This window comes from Rhinolophus hipposideros (genome assembly GCF_964194185.1).
Source record: "Rhinolophus hipposideros genome assembly, chromosome: 25".
NCBI lineage: Eukaryota > Metazoa > Chordata > Mammalia > Chiroptera > Rhinolophidae > Rhinolophus > Rhinolophus hipposideros.
This window is the reverse complement of record NC_138071.1, coordinates 14657373-14679488: the sequence shown is the minus strand read 5'-3', so window position 1 is coordinate 14679488 and position 22116 is coordinate 14657373. Positions and strand designations below refer to the sequence as shown.

General features: G+C 43.6%; 2 protein-coding genes across 5 annotated transcripts in view; one reads left to right on the top strand and one right to left on the bottom strand.

Moving 5' to 3' along the window:
• Positions 1-8393, top strand: part of COPG2 (COPI coat complex subunit gamma 2) — a 107668-nt gene extending 99275 nt beyond the window's left edge. The window contains exons 21-24 of the mRNA XM_081038354.1: positions 6010-6107; positions 6815-6953; positions 7241-7339; positions 7810-8393. Of these exons, the coding sequence (XP_080894480.1) occupies positions 6010-6107; positions 6815-6953; positions 7241-7339; positions 7810-7940 (467 nt within the window). The 3' untranslated portion in view covers positions 7941-8393. The remainder of the gene's footprint in view (positions 1-6009; positions 6108-6814; positions 6954-7240; positions 7340-7809) is intronic.
• On the bottom strand, positions 8139-21259 carry MEST (mesoderm specific transcript). 4 transcript variants are annotated; one of them, XM_081038357.1, is made up of 12 exons: positions 21239-21259; positions 17450-17604; positions 15816-15895; positions 15297-15374; positions 15056-15192; positions 14847-14905; positions 13772-13812; positions 13135-13205; positions 12786-12887; positions 11405-11481; positions 10575-10638; positions 8139-9664 (listed from the first exon to the last, which is right to left on the bottom strand). In XM_081038357.1, the coding sequence occupies exons 2-12, from the start codon at positions 17601-17603 to the stop codon at positions 9547-9549; spliced, it is 981 nt and encodes a 326-aa protein (XP_080894483.1). In that variant the 5' UTR covers position 17604; positions 21239-21259; the 3' UTR covers positions 8139-9546. The 4 variants fall into 4 exon arrangements, with proteins under 4 accessions (XP_080894483.1, XP_080894481.1, XP_080894482.1 ...); XM_081038355.1 differs by lacking the exon at positions 21239-21259 and adding an exon at positions 20646-20876; XM_081038356.1 differs by lacking the exon at positions 21239-21259 and adding an exon at positions 20413-20570.
• Between the last annotated feature and the right edge of the window lie 857 nt (positions 21260-22116).

The window sequence follows — 22116 nt, the reverse complement described above, 5'->3', positions numbered from 1 at the left end:
CCGTTCAGACTGTGGGCTGGATTATAGGTCCACCCCCTGCAGACTCTCTCTACCCTCGGTTTTCCACAAGCTTCCTGAACAGTTCTCCCTCATAACCTCCATTTTTGTTTAGCCACATTCCCTCCTTCCACTCTGAGTGTTTACAATCTGAATTCACAGAAAATCATTCTCCCAAAGTTCCTCGTCTCCCATGTCCCAGCGTTCCTCATTCTAGCTCTTTAATGCCCTTACACCTTGGCCGTGTTACTCTCCTACAAGCCCCCACCCTAACTTGATTCATATGGCCCCTTGCCTTCCTTACGCCTCCAATTTCTCCTTATCTACTATCCTTTTTTTCAAGTACAGTTGGTGTACAACATGTTACATCCTTTCTTACAACAAGTCTCCTCAGTTTTCAGCTAATTCTAACATGACAGGTTGCTCGCAAAGACTTTTTATCATAACTACTGTAAATCTGCTTCCTCCAAAGCAGTGGTTCTCCAGCTGCAGCTCAGGAAAACACAAATTCCTGATCCCTACCCACCCCAGCTTTCTGATTCATTAGGTCTGATGGGGCTGAAGAGTTTATATTTCTAACAAATTTCTAGGCAATGCTCATAGAACACATTTTAAGACGTAACTGCTCTAAACTTTCCCCTCAATCAAGCCCTTTAAAAATTTCCCACCCAGACATCAAGAGCTTCTGACTCTCATTCCTTTTCCATCCTTTATTTCTTTCCCGTTATACATACGAGTCATTGCAGTCTGGCCTTATATCCAACATATTTGACTGATTCGGCCCATTCTCACATCTGACAGGATTCCCCGTTCTGGGAATCTTTATGGTGCACATGGTTTTTCTTATTGCCATGCCGCCTGCTCAGAATTGTTCTCTGGTCCATACACTGCTCCTCGTAGCATTAACCTTTCCTCTTCCGTGTCTTTTGGCCCAAGTCTGGGGCCTTCTCCCTCCAGTCAATACCTGCCATTCTTCAGATGACCTTTTAATCTGGGGTCAACTGTAACATTGCTTTCCCATTCCCTTTCTCCTTATTACCTCTCTTGATGTAAAGAAACATGCTACCTCATCTTAAGCCCCCCTCTCGTAGCTGCCATGTTCATTCCATTCAAATGGACCCAGCCTCCTCCTGAACAGCACTGCCTGGCCAGGTGCTCTCCCCAGCAGCTGTCTCTCACTTTCCAAAAACTCTTCACAGGACAGAGTAAATTTGTGGTGACTGCAATGTGGCACTTGCATGATAATCATTTGTATCTCCCTTTGGTAGTTTGCTCTCCCACGTCTGAATTACATATAGTATAATTTCATCTATCATTTGTACACAGAAGTAACAAACGAAGTTTTACTCTTGTGTTGGGTTCCCAAGGTGACCTCTAGCCATTCATTCCCAGTATTAGTCATCCGTGCTGCACACAAACTACTCAGAGATGTATCCTGGTGTCTTTAAGGTCACTGCCCGGGCTTTATATCAGGGTTCATTTTAACCCGTCTCCTTCTAATCCTCCTAATAAAACTTCCCATTACTTATCAGGCGCAGATTTTCTCCCATTATATACACTGCTTTTCAGAGTCTGGCAGTAAGTCCCAACATTTGACCCAATAGACTCATTATAAGATCTTACAGGATTTTCCCCTGTGGGAAACTCTATCCCTCATCTTAGCTGCCCATGCCACTCCACCTACTCTCAACACTTCATATAGTACTCGCTTTATGTACTGTCCAGTCTCTCTCTTATTTAATCATGATCTTTGGTACAAATATGGTACCATATTCTTCTTGTCAGTGCCTGCTAGTCTTCAAATGGCCCATCCCTTCTGTAGGCTCTTCAACTCCTAACCATGACTGATGCTAGAGGAACCCGTGTTACTACCTACACAGTCCCCCATTTTCCTCAGCTACCATTTTTATATCATTTCTCGTGGAATCAGTAGCCTTTTCTTTCATCTTCCTCGTTTCCCCCACACCTTTCTCCACATCTGCACTCTCAGTTCAGTCCAGACCTTCAGATTCCTGCCACTGGCCATGGCTGAAATCCATCCCATTAGACTCTTTAAACTTTCACCCTGTTGGTCGCACTTGTTCCTTCAAATCAGATTCTCACATGGCCCTCCCTCTTAATACCAGCTCTTATGTAGCCATTTCCTCTTGACATTCTCTCTCCTTTGGTTGTAATCTAACTTAGCTGCCATCTCTCTACTTAGTCTGCAGCTCTGCCATTTCCCATCATTTCTCATTGTGGCCCTCTTTAATGCCCTTCCCTACTCACACCTTGTATTCTGCACCCCAGCTGAAATCCTCTATCTTCTCTTGTTCTTAGATTCTAGCCTCCATCTTCTCCTCCTCCGTGATATTTTCATACAAGTCTTTCTAGGGAATGTCTGGCCCTTTAAGCCAATCCTCACATGGCAGAACAACTTCTAAGAGCAACCATCTATAATGACACACTGTGCAATAAACTATGGTCTCTTAACTATCCATCGTCCTTTCACTTACCATCTCTCTACAGAAGGAATGCATGCAGAATACTTCTAACGTATCTCCCTCATAATCTTCACTCATTCCCCATCGAATACAGTACCCTATTATCTGGACAAACCACCTATTCACACCCTCTAGTAAGTCAAGCCTAGTAACTCTGAAGTTGCCACAAATAGCTCTTTATCAGCATTCATCTTCATCAACTTCCTTATAAACTTTCCTGTCACCCACGTCCTTTAATTAATTCCTTCCAAACTAGGGCTTCAAGAGCTAGTCTGCTGCCTCCCACTCTAGTCCTTACTCCTCACTTTCTTCATACTTCTTGTTACAATATGATCTTTACACCCACAATGTGACCCATTAGACCTGTGTTGAGCTCTGACAGGACCCCGTCTCCATCCTCATCCCACACCTGCTCTGCCTCGTAGCCCGTCCACTGTGCAGCGTCTCCTTTTCTTTACCTCCAGTCTTTCTTTTTTGTTGCATCATGACTCCGGCTCAGGGGTGCTGTCGTGCCATTCCAGTTGGTGTCTGTCATTTCTTACTGTGACCCCTTTTCATCTGAGAGCCACTTTCCTGTTGCTTTTCTGTACCTCTCCTCCTTTTCCCTGTATCTGTCCTGGAAACAAACCTTGCCTCCAGCACCCTCCTGCCGGGTGAGTAGCATTCCTGGGTACAGACCTCCTTCCTGTAGGCACACTCCTCAGCTCGGGCACTCACTGCTCCCCTCGCTGTCATCTTCCTGACTTCCTGCACCCTTAGACTGCACACATTTCCTCCTTGGTCCCGTCTAGACCTGTGTGGACTGCTACAGTTAGCCTGTTGCAGACCCATCCCTTTTTACGCCTTTTCTAATGTTTGCCCCATCGACCACACCCTGTTCCTGTTCTTTAATTATTATTCCCACAAAGCTTTCTGGAATCTCCTCATAACCCCATTTATTCAGTCACAGTCTCTCCTCCAGGGGTTGACATGGGGCAACTCCCTACTGAATTTCCTTCCATTTACCACCCCAACCTAATTCACACATCTTGCTCCTTCCTTAGCTTCCGGCATCCATCTTTTCTCTCACTCTGTTCTTCTCATGCAAGTCTCCTTAGTAGCTATCTCTCCTTTCAGTCAGGCCTCACAAGACAAGCCTGAAAACAATTTTAATGTGCATCTTCAGGGCATTCTTCTCTTATTGCCTTTGGTTATTTGCCTGGCTTTGTTCATGATGCTCTCACCTTTATTAATGGCATGGGACTCGGTATTGTCCCTCTGGCCATGGAAAGGCCCTCTCTCACCCCTTCTCCTCAACCAGTGTTTGTCATGCTTTCTAGCAACACTGATAGATTGCTACCAGTGGTTTTTACTAGAGTTCGTTCACCTTCGATTCCCTGTAACCTCTCACTGTATCACCCAAACCATTTTATTAAAAATTTGCCACAAAACTTTCAGGACCATGATCTCTACTAATACCATTCCTATTTGCTTCTTTAATCTGTTTCTCTGTATCACTTACTCATGCATAAACGTCTTCTGACTCATACATAAAATTCAACCAGTTTGCCCAGGCCGTGATGTACTCTTGTTCCTGAGTGTCTCTGTTTATTCCTCTTCCTTCCTTGCCTATAGCCTCTCTGCTTAATCAGAACCAAACAGGGGTTCATACAGTCTTGTATTACTAACGTCTATCCTGCCTCTCCATTCTGATTTGATCGTGACCTTTGTCCCTACCATAACCCCCTTCCTCTTTAAAACAACAACAGAGAAACCTCAACTGACCCATTCTGGATGTATATTAGCTTCTATGTTCTTTCTTCTTCCCTCTTCCTCCTGCAGAAAACCCTACCTTAATTCAACCAAAATCATTCTTTCATCAACCCCGGATTCCATTAAAATAGATTCTGTCGTCTTGAGAGGTACACTCTTTCCTATATTGGTCAACCCACTACCATCACCTGTTTTCAACGTACTCTATTAAATTCACTTACTCTCGGAATTCAGACCTATTTTTCACAGGATTCCCACCAGTGACTAATTATCTCTAACATTTCAATCACTTTCTACCTAAGTCTGTGATCAGATAACCACCACCAGAACCTGTTGGAAAATATCTAGTCTCCTTCATTTGAAATATCTGGTATTTCAAATTTCTGTACCAGGTATTTCAAATTGGTCCCTAAACAAATTCTCTTCTCAGCACCCATGTATTAGCATATCTCTTACTGTTTCCAACTCCCCATGACCTTTCTGGCCTCCTTCTTTTTGCTCAAGTGCCTTCCTCTGCTCTTTCACATCTTTTGAGATCCAATTAAACTTACATCCTTTCAGTTTTTTTATGATTTTCCCAGGCTGTTAATCCTGCACTCCCACACAGTCCGCTAGTAAAAGTTATATTAAAGAAACTATGGCACTGAGTGGTGATGTCCTGGGTATATAGGTAGGTCTCTTTCACACACACTGTTATTTAACTCCTAGACGAACAACTATTGGAGAAAGAGGTCATGTCTCAGTCCCTTTTTATCTAAGCGTCTGGCACATCACTTTACACCTTTACATGTAATGTCAACATGTACTGACATTTATTACATATTTGGAGGGAGGGGGTTTCAAGTTAAGACTGAGCAGATGAAGAAGTCTCACTACCCAACCTGTCATCTTTACATCTCAGTCTATTCTTTGCTGTCCTTGCCTACCCGCCAAGTAATTTTCAAACTCCCCAATTTCTAATATTTTTGTACCTATAAGTCTTTTCCAAACCCTGGATTAGACCCTTTCTTCATCTGTACTTAATAAATCCCCTTCTTCAGACAGTTCATAAAATCCTATTTTCTTCATGAAAAGTTCACTTTCCAAAAATTGTGCTTCTACAGCCATTTCTTAGTATTGCTTCTGCCAGTCATCTCTGAACATGTGACTGCCCCCTTGCTTTTCCATTTGAAGACCCCGACTTGACCAGTACTAGCACCTCATGACTGACCTACTCATGAGGTTACAAGTTGACATCAAGTTACAAGTTGACATAAAGTTGACATAAAGCAACTTCATCCCAGTGGTCTGTGGACCCACTGTGGGTCCACAATCTACAGACAGTATTGCTACTGAGATTCTCATGTGCTTAGTGTTGATTTAATGATGATGTGTGCTTTTTATCATCAATACTTTCTGCTCTGTTTGTCAGCACCTAAAGTACTGGTTCTTCTATTTTTCTACACGTAGCCACCTGTGACGTGCATGGCAAAAAGTGCCCACAGTATCTCCCTTGCTGCTTTCTTTATACCAATACAAAAACAGAGTTTTGCCCATGTCAGCTTTTCTGTGCTGTTCTAACCCACAGTGGGGAATGGATTTTAAAATCAGACTCTGTGAGCCTGCCTTCTGACCAGCTTACAGGCGGCTTTTGAGAATGCTACCCTAGAAGACAGAGCCGGCATGTTGCTCTCAGTAATACCAAGCCCAGTGCCAAGTGCAGATGGTGCTTCCCAGTCACTGCTGCCACTTTGTGCTTCTGCTACCCACTGACACAGGCTTCCTGCTCTCTCTCCAGTTGCAGGCACCTTTAGCTGCACCATGAAGTTCACTGTCCGGGACTGCGACCCTGACACTGGGGTCCCCGCTGAGGAGGGGTATGATGATGAGTACGTGGTGAGTCTCCCCACTCAGACTTCTCCCTGAAGGACTGTTGTCTAGGAGCATGTGACATGAACTTATGGGGTTTTATTCTTCTCGGATTACAAGTGAAGAGGACCTGGACCGATCCTCTGTCATGGGAGTGTGTCATGCCAAAAAGAATCAAGATTTACCACTTCCCGACTGATTAAAATAAAGCTCACCCTTTTTTATGTCTTTATAATAGGGATAATTACAAGATGAAAATAATTATGTGATTTTCATTGAGATCAATGAGTTTAAAGTATGGGGGTGGGTTGTTGTTTTCAACAGCTTTTAGTTGGCTTGTTATTTAGCCACATTATGGACTGCAAAACTGTCCTAGAATGCATGGAAAAGGTTAAGAAATATCAACCTGTTAGTGAATAACAAGTTCAGAAGGCCCAATATGGCCTAAACTTGATGGTTAGGTGTGGTGACATGATACTTTGTACCCACAGGGTTGTAGACATTGGTCTGAATGTGCTTTTGCCAAGTGTCCTATCTCCTTGCTTTCCTTTGCTAATGCTTACATTGGTGGATGTATTCAGACTATAGGACTTAAACTAGTTTGGTAATAGTTTTTCCTGGGCTCCTGCAAAGGATGTAACACAGAACGATAAAACCATATTAATTAGTCCCTTCCATCTTTGTTCTGTACTGAAAGGACTTTCATTTACTGACCCTTCCTTGTCACCCACTAGCTGGAAGATGTTGAAGTGACCGTGTCTGATCACATCCAGAAGGTTCTGAAGCCTAACTTTGCTGCTGCCTGGGAAGAGGTGGGAGACACCTTTGAGAAAGAGGAGACCTTTGCCCTCAGCTCTACCAAAACTCTTGAAGGTGAGAACAAATTGTGCTTATGTATTGCCTGACAACAGCATATGAAACCTAACAGGAGTATTTATTATTCCAGGAGAACTCTTCTTTAAATGCTTCCTAAACTAATTCACTTAGAAGGCCAAGATCTGTCTTATCACCTGGGTGACCCATTTCCAGTCCCATGGCTCCCTCCACACACCACCAGCCACCCCTTCTCCCCTCGCTCCCCCAGCTCCCTCGTGTATGCGCACAGGCAGATCCCTAATCTGACCTTTTCTGATACTGTCGCATCAATCTTGTCAACACAGAAGCCGTCAACAACATCATCACATTTCTGGGCATGCAGCCATGTGAGAGGTCAGACAAAGTACCTGAGAACAAGAACTCCCATTCTCTCTACCTGGCAGGTAAGAAACCTTCTTTGGACTTCCCCTTTGTTTTGTTGCAAAATTTAAAAAGAAGGGGTGTTCATGGGCAGCTCTTGCCTTGCTGTTGTCCCATTATCCCACTGAGAGTCATAATTTGAAGTCCCATCAAAATGAAGAATTTGTTGTAGTTGTTTAATTTGCATGCTACCCTTAGGTGGTTCTTTTAAGACGTACATTTGGCCTGAACACTTACTTAAATCTCTCCCATGGCTATCAATGCCACTCCCTCTCCCCGTCTGAGTACTCCATATCAATATTATTGAATACCATCTATGTACCTGGTATCATGGGAATATAAAAGATTATTTCGAATTTGTATGTAGGATTCAATTCCCACCAAGCTAAACTCAAATAATAGAAAAGGAATGCAGGCAGAGCATGATAAATTTCATCAGTCAGAGCTTGTTTTGAGTTCTTAATATGGTTTTCCTCACTTCTTTTTCTGTCAGGTGTATACAGAGGTGGCTATGATTTATTGGTGAGGTCCAGGCTGGCCTTAGCAGATGGAGTGACCATGCAGGTGACGGTCAGAAGCAAAGAGGGAACACCTGTAGATGTTATCTTGGCTTCTGTGGGATAAGGTTTTATTGGGAAAGATGAAGTTGATGTATACTTCACTGTCAGTGGACTTTTAGGCTAGTGGCATGAATTCCCCAAAATCATCCTTTTGAAGATTAATGACTTTGGAGAAGCAAATTAAATGTTTGGCCCTGAGCCAGCAGATCAAGCAAAAATCTGTCCTTCTGCATGTTTTTTTTTTTTCCCTTTTTTGTTTTTTGGTCAACTTTGGCGTGATAGTACAGCTTTGGGTGATCTTGAAAAGCAAATACTAGCTTCTACCCCAGCTGCTTAACTTCATTATATTCTTTAATTGAATGTGTGTCTGAAAGCTCCTGACAATGTCGGAAAGCTTTTATCCCAGAGGGGTGGTGGGGGAGGGGAAGGCAGAGTCCACTTTTGTCAAAAGTCATTTTTATTAATAGAAAATAAACACTTATTCCACTTTCAGTTGTTATACTTGAAGTTGCTAATTAAAAAAAAGAAAAAAGAATTTAAAATTATCACTTAATAATCCTGTTTTGTCTAAAATAATGAAACTGGCTTTAAAAAAGTATTCAGCACCATTTGCTCATAGGCCTTTCAGAATTTGTTCTTAAAGTTTCTGGACCTTTCCTGTCTCTAAAGTACAGGAATTGTGGAGCTACGTGAGGCAGGCTCTCTGGGACAGCCAGTGAGAAGTTAAGCAGTCCCCAGAAGGAATCAGTGTACACTCGGCATGGTAACTTGGACTGTACAATGGTCCCCTCCCCTCCACTTTCGCTCGGGAGGGACGTGCTTTGAAGCACTGAGGTATGAAGAATCAGACTGTTACTTGCTGTTAGAATGGGTCTTTCCAGCGAATAACAGGAAATCTCTGGTATAGATGCTACTGGTCTTTCGTGTCTTGTGATTTTAGGAAATTCTGTAAATAGTTTTGGATTTAGTTCAATTTATACAGAAGTTAAATATGTTCAATAAGGTTACTACTCTGCCAGAGTGTCGGCTGGTTTAGTATCTTATAAAATATAAGTAATACGTATAGGTAAATCATAATCATAAAGTATACCTAGAATAATGAACTATTTAAATCTAGTTTAACACAATGTCTAATTAGAAGCAGCTAATGAAACTAAATCCAAAGTTATGACAAGAGAGACTCACTCACTCGAAGCTGTGCTACCTAGAAAACTTAAAAAAGCACGTGCCCTTAAAGCCATACAAGGAGCGGTGGGGCAGCACCCTCTCCTCATTCTTTCCTGTTCGAGTTCAATTATGGTTGGGCCAAAGATTAGCATTTCTAAATATTTCAGAAGAGTTTGTAGAAGTGTTAAAGGATTTTTATGCAAAAGGATGTCTGTCTTTCTGCATCAGTGAGTAGTAGTGCTTGTCAGAATTTCCTAATAACACAGAGGCAAGGCCATACACTTGACGAGATGCCAACGGAACGGGAGGTGGACTATTAGGTCACCCTTAGTCGGAGCTTCTGCTGGCTTTTTACTCTATGCTGGTCACCAATGGGAGTCAGGTGGACTTTTGTGAGAGAATAAGTGTGGGGGGCCAGGACCTCTTTTGGGCATTTCTTCCTAAATGGAATACACGACAGATGGGGGGAGGGGAGGTGATACAGGGAAGCTACTCTTTCCAGCTCAGAAGGAGTTGATGAAGCCCATATATGCATTCAAGAAGCCCATGGGATCCTCTAGCTGTGGGTAGTGGCTAATGTGGTCATCCAGAATCGACACTGTGGACCGCGGCAGCGTTTTCCTAGTGGAAGAGAACAGCATGGAGGTGAACTTGAGGCTGGAGGGAGGTAAGCCAGTGGGCAGCCCCAGTAAATGCCCCTGCGGACATACCACACTGGAAGGAACCAACAAAGAGCTTATTCAGCTTCTACTTTGGAATTGTACCTTAGGCAGATTAGCCTGCCAATTCCATTTATGATGTATACAGTCCAGTTTTTAAATGTTCATAATCCAACAGACAACAACTTGCAAATGTAACACTTTTGTGACACATGTCAAAGCAGGATGACTTCCAGCTCCTTAGAGAAGCATGAGGCATCAAACAAGGGGATCACACTGTCCAAGTCAAGATAAGAGAAGACCTTCCTTAACCCTGGGAGGAGACGAGAGGGTATTTTGTTGGAAATTAAATGCAAGCTATTTACTACTGGGTTGTTTCTACTAGGCCAAATGAAGGTATGGAACGTTCTTATGTGACAAAGTCAAGATTTCATATTCCGACACCTTCTGAGTTAAGTACCCAGAGAAAATAACCAATGAGTAGGCACTTTTCCACAGTGAGCTCTTCTCCGTCTCTCCCTGAAGTCTGCTTAGCTGAGGCAGATGAGTTGGCTTTACAATCAGACTAAAGCAAACATTTCTTATAAACTTTTGTCCACTTCCATTCTTTGGTTCACATGATACCTTTTTCTTACCTGTACACCTAGGAATATGTAGTAGCCATGACAGTGAAAACAGTCTGTGCCAGTGAAGAGAATGTAACTGAATTTCCTGATCTCACATTTACGTGACAATAAGATTCCCCAGCTCATCCTTTAGTGTATGTTTCCTGGATCGGCCAGTGAGGTCAGAGACAGTGGCCAGAGCAACAGGCAAGCCTGTTCACCACTATCAGACTGTGATGAGGAACAAAGCCCCTGAGGGAGACTCACCTGTACAGCTCCAAAAACTCCGGATAGGGATTCACCGGATCCAAGGGCCCGTAGATAAAATGAACTAGGAGAGAGAAGCGGAGTGAATTACTAACAGCTCTCATATCTGTTGTCTGACCGCCCCTCATGCTAAAATTACCCTCCAAAAAAAAGATTTTAACTAGTTTTATAATCTAGCTTCTTTTAATTAAGGCATAAGAAACTTCTGGGAATACGCCCACTTGCAGCACCCTCTTTCTATAAATCCAGGATATTGTCATTCTGTAAGTCTCTCTTTTCAGTTATAATTGACCCTTGACATTTGAAATCAACAATTTCTTGAGCACTATTATGTGTGAGACACGGCACCAATTTTCTTTTTTAAATCTGTAAGAATGAAGAAACAAATGAGCAGAAGCCACCTATATAGCCTCTTGATTAGTAATCTAAACAGCTTCTGTGCCAGGAAGGCAGCATTGAACACGGCGGGCACTAACAATGCACAGAAACCAGTCGAACTCCCACTCATGACAGCAACACCAACTACCTCAGCAACAGATCTCAGTGGTTTCTACACTTCACGTTACAACACATTGTCATTCATGCTCCAGATGCTAGAGAGGGTCACCAGACTGCATAAAGGATGACCAGTTAAATTTGAATTTTGGACGATAGGGTTTTTTTTAACATATGTTCCAAATATTGCACAGCACATACTTATCCTTAAGAAAGTATTTGTTGTTTATCTGTAATTCAAATTTAGGTGTTTATTTTTATTTGCTAATCTGGCAATTGTTTTAACCCCCGAGTCCCTCCATTTTCCTATCAACATGTGACACAGAAATACTCACTGGGAATAGTCACAGAGGCCAGCGCTCCCACCCAGCGTCTTCTAAACTTCTTCCTCTGATTGATGTACTGTAAGAGGCTGCAGGACAAGTCAGTCAGCAGGAGTAGGACACGACACTTGCATTGTTCCAGGGATGCAAAGGCCTTCCAGGAGTGATAAGGTACACAATGTATGTTCTCTCCATCCAGAAGCACCTTGGCACTTCTGGGAACAGCCCCCGGAATTTATCCATTTCTGTTAACCTCTATGTAGCTATGGCAGTGGTCATGCCTAATGTTTGTGTTTATTCGGCAGAGAATAAGATCTAGGAAGGCTGGAAGTTAGTTTGGGTTAGAAGTGACGAAAGCTCAGGCCTAAGGTTCGGACTGTGGCTCCATCACTAACTAGCTATGTGACTCGAAGGTGTAACACACATCTTTTGACCTGTCTCCTCATTTTTAAAATGAGGATTTAACCACATGATCTTTAAATTGACATCTACTTCTAAAATTCTAAGTCTGGAAATTCATAAGCACAAAGCTTCATTCTCTGCAGTTCATCTGACCACAGATAAAATGGAGAATTTCTCTTTCTACAACGTTCGGACGCCATAGCCACTCAAGCTCATGTATTCTAATTATTCTGCCTGGAAACTCCAGGAGTTACAAACCTCAAATATCACTTCTTATAAATGGTATTTACGTTTTAGAAAGGACAGTATAAGGGAATTTTAAAAGAGGGTTTTGTTTTGCAAGTTTTTTGTATTAAAATGAATTTTCAGGATCCCATAGGGATAGGGGTGGGAGGGAGGAATGATTCCCTCTCCCTCACAATTCCCAGCAAAGCCAAAGCTATACTGACCCAGCTGGCCAAAGGACAGGGCCTTATCTCCAGTCGTTTATGGATAGCATCATCGCTAGGTCCCTATGTGAAAGCAGCATTTGAACCAAGGCGTGGGAATGCTCTATACAAGACAGAGTAATCACCCCTCTCAGTCCCTCTGGCTACAGAAAAGATATGAAAAAGGAAGAGACTTGTACTTTGAGGCACTAAATGTCTTTCACAACCATGATTAGACATGTTGAAGCATTCAATATTAACAAAAAGTCCAAAGGAGGATTTGCCAAAGTCAATCAGCCAGTTATAACTGAATTAGCATGATAATTTGCAGTTGTTTATCTAAACTTTTTGTGCCACATGGCTTAAGCTCAGGGCTTACTCTAGCCTGGATTTCCTTCTTAGAAAGTACAGAGCATGACTTTTTTTGGTTTACTTTGTAAGTCATAATCAATCTCCTTGTGAGAGGGAAGAGCCAGCCAGGATCAGAATGAGTAATCCCACATCTCTACCCACATTCCAAAAAAAAGCCTCTCTGGAAACCAAAGCAAAGAGTTATTGCTTACCTGTCGATAACCAAGTTCCCATCATTGTTGCGTATCCCTGCCCACATGTCCCACAGCTCACTCTCAGAGGGTCGGGTGTATGGCCCAAAGACTGGGGTGAGACTGAAAGAGTCCAGAAAAGAAAGATAAGTGTGAGAAGAATTTAGAATGTCAAATATGACTGGAACCTCAGAGGTCGCGTAGGCTGGCCCTTAACTGATTTATTAATTCCTTCTACTTCCGTGGCAAGTGGCCAATACCTTTGCTTTAAAATTTCAAACCCTAGGATTTGGCCCAGAATCTTAGTGGCCAACACTTTTCACTCCATTGTTCCCAGGTTGCAGTGAATCAGTCTTTGACAATGACTTACCCTCGCGAGAATACAAAGAAGTTCATCAATCGTGTGAGAATGGGTGACAGCATGCCTCCATCTTTGAGAAGCTATAGGTGAATAAATAAAAGAGAAAGTCAAGAATCCAGAGAGGAAAGAGGACTAATGAGGACAAAAAGGTTTTATACAAGGAACTAAAACAGACTTGAGCCAAATTTCCTAGTGAAAGGTTTGGTCATTGGCTGTTAGTTTGTTGTTTTGCCTATCCACATTCTCCTCTCATGGAAGACAAACCTATTTCTAATTCCCTTTAAGATAACATTTGTACACTTCACTATATCCCTAAGATGTTTAACTGATATATTCAGCTTTACACTAGAATCCCAATTTGTTCAGATATCACGCTAATGATACAAATCTTTGGATCTCTGTATTTCTCCAAACATTTGTTGATCTCTTATCCTCAGAAAGTTTTAGGCTTTTTGTAGAGGCCACTTCCACGGCTTTATTTGCATAAGAAGAAAAAAAACTAACTTTGTTAATGTAAATTGATGAGGAGAAGGATTTTAACTAAGACCCATTATAGCAGGAATGGTCTTTTAATAAAGGTTCCACCATTTTATTTACATCAGTATAAATGTTAAGAACAAAGGATCTAGTCAGTGGAGTAGCCAACCTTTTGGAGAAGGAGAGGACGGTGAGTCTCAGGAAATATGCCTGTAGGAGAAGAGACTTACATTAGTCATTTTCCCAACAACTCAGGGCAAACACAGGCAAATACCCTCCTCGCTGTCATGTTTGGGGCCTTTACTGCTAAAAACCAAAGTACAAATAAAATACACTGTTATCTAATTCCTTCTCCAGGGAATTCTGGGTTTAACAGGTCAAATTATATCCCTTTGGATTGCTTTCCTGATTGTAAAGGTAGAGAAACAGCAAAAATAATGTACGCGGTCATCCACACTGCTGAGGAGGCTCTAAACTCCCGTTAGCGTTTTCGCCCATCCTCAGAACAACACATTGTGTTTTTGATTTAGAAAAGAAACCAGAGATATTTCAGGAAGTATAGGTCCTTTAAAAAAAAAAAAACACCTAGATTTTTCCCTTTCCATTTTTCTCCAGAGTCAATGGGAGAAAGCCATCATGAGCATTACTTATAAAGGGACAAACAGACTCCTCTCCCAATCTGACCTGAAGGTATTCAGGGGACATTTGGAGATTCGTGGATTAATAGGCCAGGCTCAATGGCACACAAAGAAAAAGAAACATCTCCAAAAGGTCTAATCAAGTGTTCACTAATTCCTAATGGGAACTTGTCACTGCCAATTAAGAGTTTACAAAACCACCGTGGTATTAAAAGTACCTGTGGCTTCATCTCAAATATTTGCATAACTCACTGTGGTTGTCACAGGTATTTGGAAATATTTACACTCCTCACTATTACTAACACTAGATCTTGCTATGTAATATAATGCATTTTAAAAGGCACACATTATTAAAACAAGCTTTTATTAACTATATGTCAGTATAGTTTCCTTTGTAATCTTAACTAATTTTATTTTCTATATTTAAAACCATTATTTTGAGAAAGGGTCAATAAATCTCATCAGGTCACCAAAGTGGTTCATGGCACAAAAGAGGTAGAGTCCCAGTTTATATCTGTTTGCAATACCATCAGATTACCATTGAGATGTCATTGTCATATCTAAACGTGGCCCACGTCACCTTCCACCCACTGCCAAGGCAATTACCTCCATTTGACAGACAGAGACTCTTTATGGTAAGCCGACCAGATCGATTCTGCTTGAATCTAGAAACGGAAGGGAAATATCTGACTAAGTTGACCTGTACCAATGCAGCGGCTGAAGACAGACTTCTAAGAGGCAAAGGGTTAGAAAGAAGCCAGGATCGATGGACTTTTCCCAGCGTCTTACCCCAGTGACACCCGTGCTTCACTGACCTATAGAGTAGCTCTTGAGCAACAATGTCTCCATAATCATGAGACAAAAGGTTGATCCGGCGGTTCTGGAGCCCCAGATGCCGCAAAAGCGCCTCCACGATGCTGGCCTGCTCAAATATGGAGTAGTGATGTGGTCTCTAAGGGAAGGAAAGTCCAGAGAGACAGGATGAAGTCGTGAGTGCACATGTCTTGCCAGGCTGACCCCTCCGTCTCGTCCACCCCACCCATCCACACTGCTTACCGGTTTGTCACTGAAGCCAAAACCTAAGAAATCGAGGGCAATCACTCGATGAAACCTCAGCGTCAGACCTTCCCAGATCTACAAGAAAGAAAGGGATGACTCGCACTTTTGCGTCCTGCCCCTCCTCTCCTCCGACCTACACCAACAGGAGTTTCATCCCTTTTTTTAGTATATGTGCTGCCGAAGCGAGCACATCCCTTTTTTAACTTAACAGACTTCACTAAAGGGAAAATCACAAGAAACCACCACAGGCCTACAGATGATCCTCTTGGAAAGTGCTTTATTCCTAATTATGAATCTCTATGGAGGGAGGAATTTCAGCTTTTTTTTTTTAACTTGGCAATGACCTTCCCAGATTGCCAGAGTTTTTCACTCCCTTACAGTAAATGAAAAACAGTTCTGCATTTAATCCTATTTTATTAAGCAATTCAAATATGCAAGAGCCTTCCAATGCTGACAAAGTCCTTGATTTGGGATTGTTAACGACATAGTAGGACCCAGAAAGTCTAATTTCATTACCTTGTACCAATCATAGCTGGATGTTGGGAAGCCATGTAAAAGCACGACTATCTCCGGACTTCCAACCACACCCACAGAGTCTGGGAAGGAAAGAAGAGATCGATTAGGCCAACTTCGTATGAAAATAATCTTGATGATATTAAATCTAAGTAATCTGGCATAAAGAACAAAGAATCCTGCCCAGGTTAATGAAATTAAAAGAACAGGTTTCTTTTTTTAATGCAAGCTTATTGCTTTAGGTAAAAACAGGCATTTGATTTTTAAAAATACATTAAAAAATATATAAATAGCACACTTTATATGAAAATACTTAAAGGGAGTCTGCTTAATTTCACCCAATTTTTAAAAAAGTATTTCTCCCATTAGTCTGTATTATTAATACGGAAATTGCTTTTCACAGTAAAAAGTAAACTTTCACAGTTAAAAGTATACAATCACAATATATAAACTACAGATTCTTTGTACTTTATCATTAATGGTCTCACAAAAATTTTCTAAAATATAGCAACTTGTCTTCAACCTCATGAGCGCCTTAGTTTATACTGTTTGGCCAGCACTTTTATTTCCTGCAGAAGAGACCCATTCTAATATCAAAAGCATCATGCTCAAACTATTGCACAATTCTAACAACTGTAAAAAAGGGTTCATCAATATAGACATGAACATTTTTCTAATGCATAAACATATTTTAAATTAGCCAAACATTTAAACAGTAGAGCAGCACCCTTTTAAAAATATTAGATTAAAACCAACACATTCACATACTGCCAGTGGTATGAGAATTTGATAAAGTTAGCAAAATAATTTAATTAGAAACAAAAACTGTAAATGACCTAAATGACCAACATAAAGAAAATCATATACTTACTTAATTGAATATAGCAAATGAGAGGAGGTCAGGAGCAATAATGAAAAACGGTTTATGACAAACATTTTTCGTTATTGCTCTTGACCCCCGCCCAAAAGGAATCTTTTCCAATCACGTTTCTCAGGTCTTTCCCTATAAAATGACGTTAATGGCACCTATCTCCAAGTACTATTATAAAGATTAAATGAAATAATGAAGATTGAAAACAATTCAATGCCTAGAATATGGTAATTACTAGATGAGTAGCAGTCATACAACAGTAATTATCATTAGCAGATTAATTTATACAAAGGTATAAGACTTAAATCACATTTAATTATGCATATAACATAATCTTTACAGAAAACAAAATGAAATCAGGAATTTAGGGGGGAACTAGAACCCCAATGGGAGCTTCATCTATGAATACTGTTTATATTATGCGACACTAGGAGCGTGCAAAAGAAAGAAACCAATATCATACTATCAATACAAATCAATCTATGACAAAACAAAATTATATTAAAAAGTCAGTTCTACAAAGATTAGAATCTCAATTCCACCAACCCCACCTTCCCAGCAGGATTTTTTTTTTTTTTTTTGGCATTTCCTTGCTATCAAGTTAACAAGGGAAATTAGTCCATTCCTTCAAGCACACTTCACAGGAAAAGGGAGTTTTCCCCCTCCATCACTGAGGAACAACAGAGACCAATGGACACAAAATAAGTACCTCAGTGGGACCTTAAGGGCCTATATACCCAGAGTGTTCCAACAGTCCTGTTCTTACCTTGGTAGAAGATGCGCAGTCCCTTGTAGGTGAAAAACTTGCCTGACGACTTCCATGAGTGAAGAGCAGGGGAAAGCTGGGGGGGCGGGATGTGCAGATAGGCTGCAAGCAGGGGTACAGCCAATAGCCCGACCTGCACCCACCACTCCCTCATCCTGTAGGAAAACCAGAGACCCAGGTAAGCAGTCAGGTGACACTGTCCACACTTGTACAAGCCCCAAACTGGTAAGACAGTGGGAAATTTCTGTACCAGGCGGTGACTACCTCGCCCTCTATATGAACCATGGCGGAAAGTTACAGCGAGAAAAATGTAAGTGCACTTCTGCCAGCTATGGCAATCACCATATTTGTTCACCATTCTAATTTTAAGGGGAAAATATATTATTTTAATATGTAATCTTCCTCGTCTTCTCCCCATTTTAATCCTTCATTTTAATCACTCCCCTTATGCTGTTCCCAAGACCTACCAGAGAGGTTTTTATGTAAAATTACAAAAAAAAAAAGATTACTCAAGTATTGTGTACCTTTTCATTGCCTTTATCAAGGCTTCCCAGGAAAAAAATGTCCTTCACATTTACTCTAAAAGCTCTACCACCTATCCACTGGCCCCCGCCAGTACAAGGTCACACACACACACACACACACACACACATTTTTTTTTACTGTTTTAAACTGTGTGTGTGCAGTATCATCACATGCCCTTAAGCAGAGAGCTGATTTTGACTTTTTATTTATCAGCCCTTTGACCCCAGTGAAGCCCGGTTTGGTACTACTATCTGGGTTTGTGCTGAGAAGCTGCTCAGGGTAAAGTCTGAAAGTAAGAGGCAGGTGCACTGTATATTCTAACATAAGCAGCTTTGTCACGACCCTGAATATCTAATCTCTTGAGAGATCAGGGCAGCAGATTATATTTCTGCGTTTTCTTAGCAGGCTCTTGAGGAAGCTCCCATTTAATTTCTTAGGATTTCCCTCCCCTCCCCAAACAAAAAATAGTAAGGCAGAATTCGTACCCATATCTTGGAACTGCTTTTGTCAAGAGCATGGTTTGCATACCCAACCTTCCTTCCCACGCCCAGGACTTCAAAGGTCCAGGTCAATTTATCCATAATGACAGTGAGTGCTAAACAGGCATTAGAAATAGTCCCCTCTATTTCTAGTTTATCATTTCTGATGGCCACCAAGGAAAGAATTACCAGTAGAATGTAAATTCTCTCAAAATAGCCAAAATGGACATACCTCCTAAAACTAAAATAAGAAAACAGAACTATAAATAAGAGAAACTAATTGCCCAAGCCCTGGTGGAAATGGCTTTGTGTCTGTACACACCGTATGACCTATCATCTGGCCACAATCCCTACCCATCACAAACCACTCCAACTCACAAAATACTTTTTTCTTAATTTAAAATAAGTAACACCTGTGGTTCCACAGTGGTAAAGCAGCCACATCCCTTAAAGAATATAAGCTCTTTAGCCTATTGTTTAGGGATCACTGGGGCAGTCTTTTTTTTCCCCCCCTCCAAAGTTCCTGTCCATAAACCCAGTCAGTGATCTGGTTCTACCTTTCAAGATGATATTAATTTAAAATGACCGAAAAAAATTCCTAGAACATGATCATTATATCACATTTTTCACCCCACAATAGTAGCAGGCTCCCTCCCAATATCGCCTTGAAAGATGAGATGGCAAAAAGCATTAGGTTTAGATTGTCATTTTCTCAGAGCTATCTGTCCTGTACTTCCACTCATACATTTTCACAGCCGCATTTCATCACGCCTTTATCCCCACGCTTCTCTCGTTCATTCGCGGGTTCCAGCAGCTGGATATCTGCAATGACTCAGCAGAGAGCCAGGAAAGGGTTACTGGAGGAGCAAGCAGACGGAGCCCCCCCCCCCAAATTGGGGGTGGTGGTGAAGGGTACGAGACGTACACACCCTGCTCCTGGATATCCCCACCTTCTCTTTTATTCCAAGAAAGCAAAGAGGCTACCGCTCAGGAAGCCGTTTTCTGTCTTAATTACCTCAGCAAAAATGCCCCAACGACATTTTAGGATTTTTAGTAGGGAAGCAACCTGACAGTAAGCAAAATAGATTAAACATTTTTTGACCAAAACCTCCATTTGATGAGCCATGAGTCAAGAATATAAATTCCGCAAACCCCAGTACAAACCTTCTGGAAATTAACCTTTCCGAACCCGGATTTCTTCATCACATGCACAGGAAAAATACAATGTATTTAATGCCACCAAACCTGCCCACCTAACGGCATCGCTGCAAGATGAGGACCTACTCCGTAAACCAATGCAAGCAATTCACGCATAACATGGTGACTGGTCACATCACCACGCTCAGCTTTTCTTGTTCCTGAAATCTCAAAAATACTTACGCTCTGTGGCAAGGTAATACAAGTTACGCAGTCACACCTATGCGGTAACTCACACCACGGCGAGACCAGGGTCTGCAAACCCTCAACTGCGCCACAGCATCACCCGGGTCTAGAAATGCTAAATCGCACCGCGGCAACTCCCGGCTCTTGAAATTTTAAATCGCGCCAAGGCGATGCAGGGGTCTAAATATGCTAAATTGTGCCAGGGTGATATCCAGTGTTAAAATCCTAAATCGGCGCCAAGGTGCAAGCCAGGTCTAGAAATACCAACCCTCACCACCGCAATACGGGGGTCGTGAAATTCTAAATTGCGCCAAGGCGATGCAGGGGTCTAAAAACCCTACATGGTGCCAGCGTGGTATCCGATGTTAAACCTTACATCGCACCGAGGTGAAACCCAGGTCTAGAAATCCTACATCACGCCAGGGCGACGCCGGTGTCTAGAAATCCGAAATCCCATCAAAGGCGAAAGCAGGGGCTAGAAATCCTTAGTCGCACCAGGGCAATACCTCGGTCTACAAAATCTTAAGTCACGCCAGGGCGACACTGGGATCTAGAAAAGCTAAACCAGGGAGCTACCGAGGTCTGAACATTCCACTGCGTGCAGAACGGACACCCCCGCCCAGAGTAGGCAGCAGGTTCAGACGACAGGCGCGCGGGCCCCCCACGGGGTTTTCCCTCCAGTGCGGAGTCGCGGTCCGGTCCGGCAGCTCCGGCTTCCACACACACGGTCCCCGGCCGCCAGCCCGCACCCCAGTGCCGCGCGGCGGCTTGGAGCCAGCCACACCCCCTCGCGCCGGCCGCGCACCCACCTGCGGAGGCGATCTCGGCGCACCATGGCCGCGTCTTATCCCATGCCGCACCGCACACCGACCCAGAGCTCAGCGGTGCGGCGGCGCCCGCAGCCGCAGGGCCAGCACACAGCCCGCGAGGGCGGCGCCTGCCGCGGCAAGCAGCGAGCGGCACCCGGGCTGCGCTGCGGCACTCCGCTTGGCGCGGCTGCCGCAGAGGGGGCACCGGGACGTGCTGGTTGCCGCGGCAGCGCGGAGCCAGCGGGCACCGACTTTTAGAGCCCACTGGCGCCCCGCCCCCGGCCCGCCCACCGCGCCGCAGTGCCCCGCCCACCGCAGCCACCGCCCCTCCCTGCAGCCCCGCCGCCGCCGCTGCTGCTGCGGGCATGGAGCGCCCCTGTAACCGCAGCTCCTCCGAGGGGCACCTTCAGGGGTGTGGACCCCTCCCAGTACCCAACTGCTCCCCACGGCCCCCCAACCCTGAGCTCCAAGTTCTGCAGCAGCAATCCTCCTCTGGCGAGTTAACACTGCGGGAAAAGACAACAGATCCCTGAACCCCCCAACGCTCCCCTTAGACCACCCACAGGCCCCAGCCCCAGAAATGGCCGCTCGACCTCAGGCATGGCGCCCGAGGGTTCTGAACTGTGCGAGCGCTGGATGCCAAGCAGCGGTCCGCGAGCGCCCGAACAGTCCTAGGTCCCTAACCACGGGTAACCACCAAAGGCACCGACAAGGGGCCGTGGAACGATAAGCTCTGCTGGACCTACCACCCGGGTAATGGGCTGATTCATGGGTCGGCCGCTACGGAGCAGAAAGGGCAAAGCAAGCGGCAAGTCTGGGTCTCTTTGTCGCCCACTGCCGCAGCGCCCCGCATGTTTCCTTTGCAGCAGCACCACATGGACCTCCTTCTGGAGCCCCGCCGCAGACTTCCCGCGGTACCCGCTCCCAGCAAAGGACCCGTCGTCCCTCACCAGAAAGAAAGGATCATCACAGTTACGAGACTAAAGGTCCCCTTTATGTAAGATTGAATTCACAATGCAAGGGCCCCAGTGATACAGAAAAGAGGAAAGGGTTTTTTTCCCTCATCCATAATCCTGTAAAAAGCATCTATTACGCCTTTGAAAAGAAAAGGGTAGAGAATCACAGTGTCTGTGTTCATTTTCTGGCTGTAAATTGAAATTCTGACGAATGCACCGGGCTGCGAACGACCCGGGCAGCCCGAGCAGTGCCGGCTCCCTCCAGCAGGGGCGCTGCAGGTCTCTCTTCCACTCTTACCCGCTCGCCACACCTCAGCCCAGAACGCTGGCAACGTGAAAGGCAAAAGCCAGTCCAGCCAAGGCCATCCAACTCCTAAGAGTGTGCCAGGGAGCCGAGGGCCACCAATCACACATGGCAAAAACCACCATCTATGAGCGTGTCATCAAAATGTGCGGTGCAATCCAGGGTACATTTCTGCTGGTGTCCAATTCAGAGGATCATGAAACGAATGCTT

Excerpts from the sequence above, each read along its gene's own strand:
- MEST (XM_081038355.1), bottom strand. The coding sequence starts at position 20,671 with ATGGTGCGCCGAGATCGCCTCCGCAG. Across the intron at positions 17,605-20,645 it reads CGCCGAGATCGCCTCCGCAG|GATGAGGGAGTGGTGGGTGC; the intron begins GTGGGTGCGCGG and ends GTTTTCCTACAG. Across the intron at positions 12,888-13,134 it reads TTCTTTGTATTCTCGCGAGG|TCTCACCCCAGTCTTTGGGC; the intron begins GTAAGTCATTGT and ends GGACTCTTTCAG.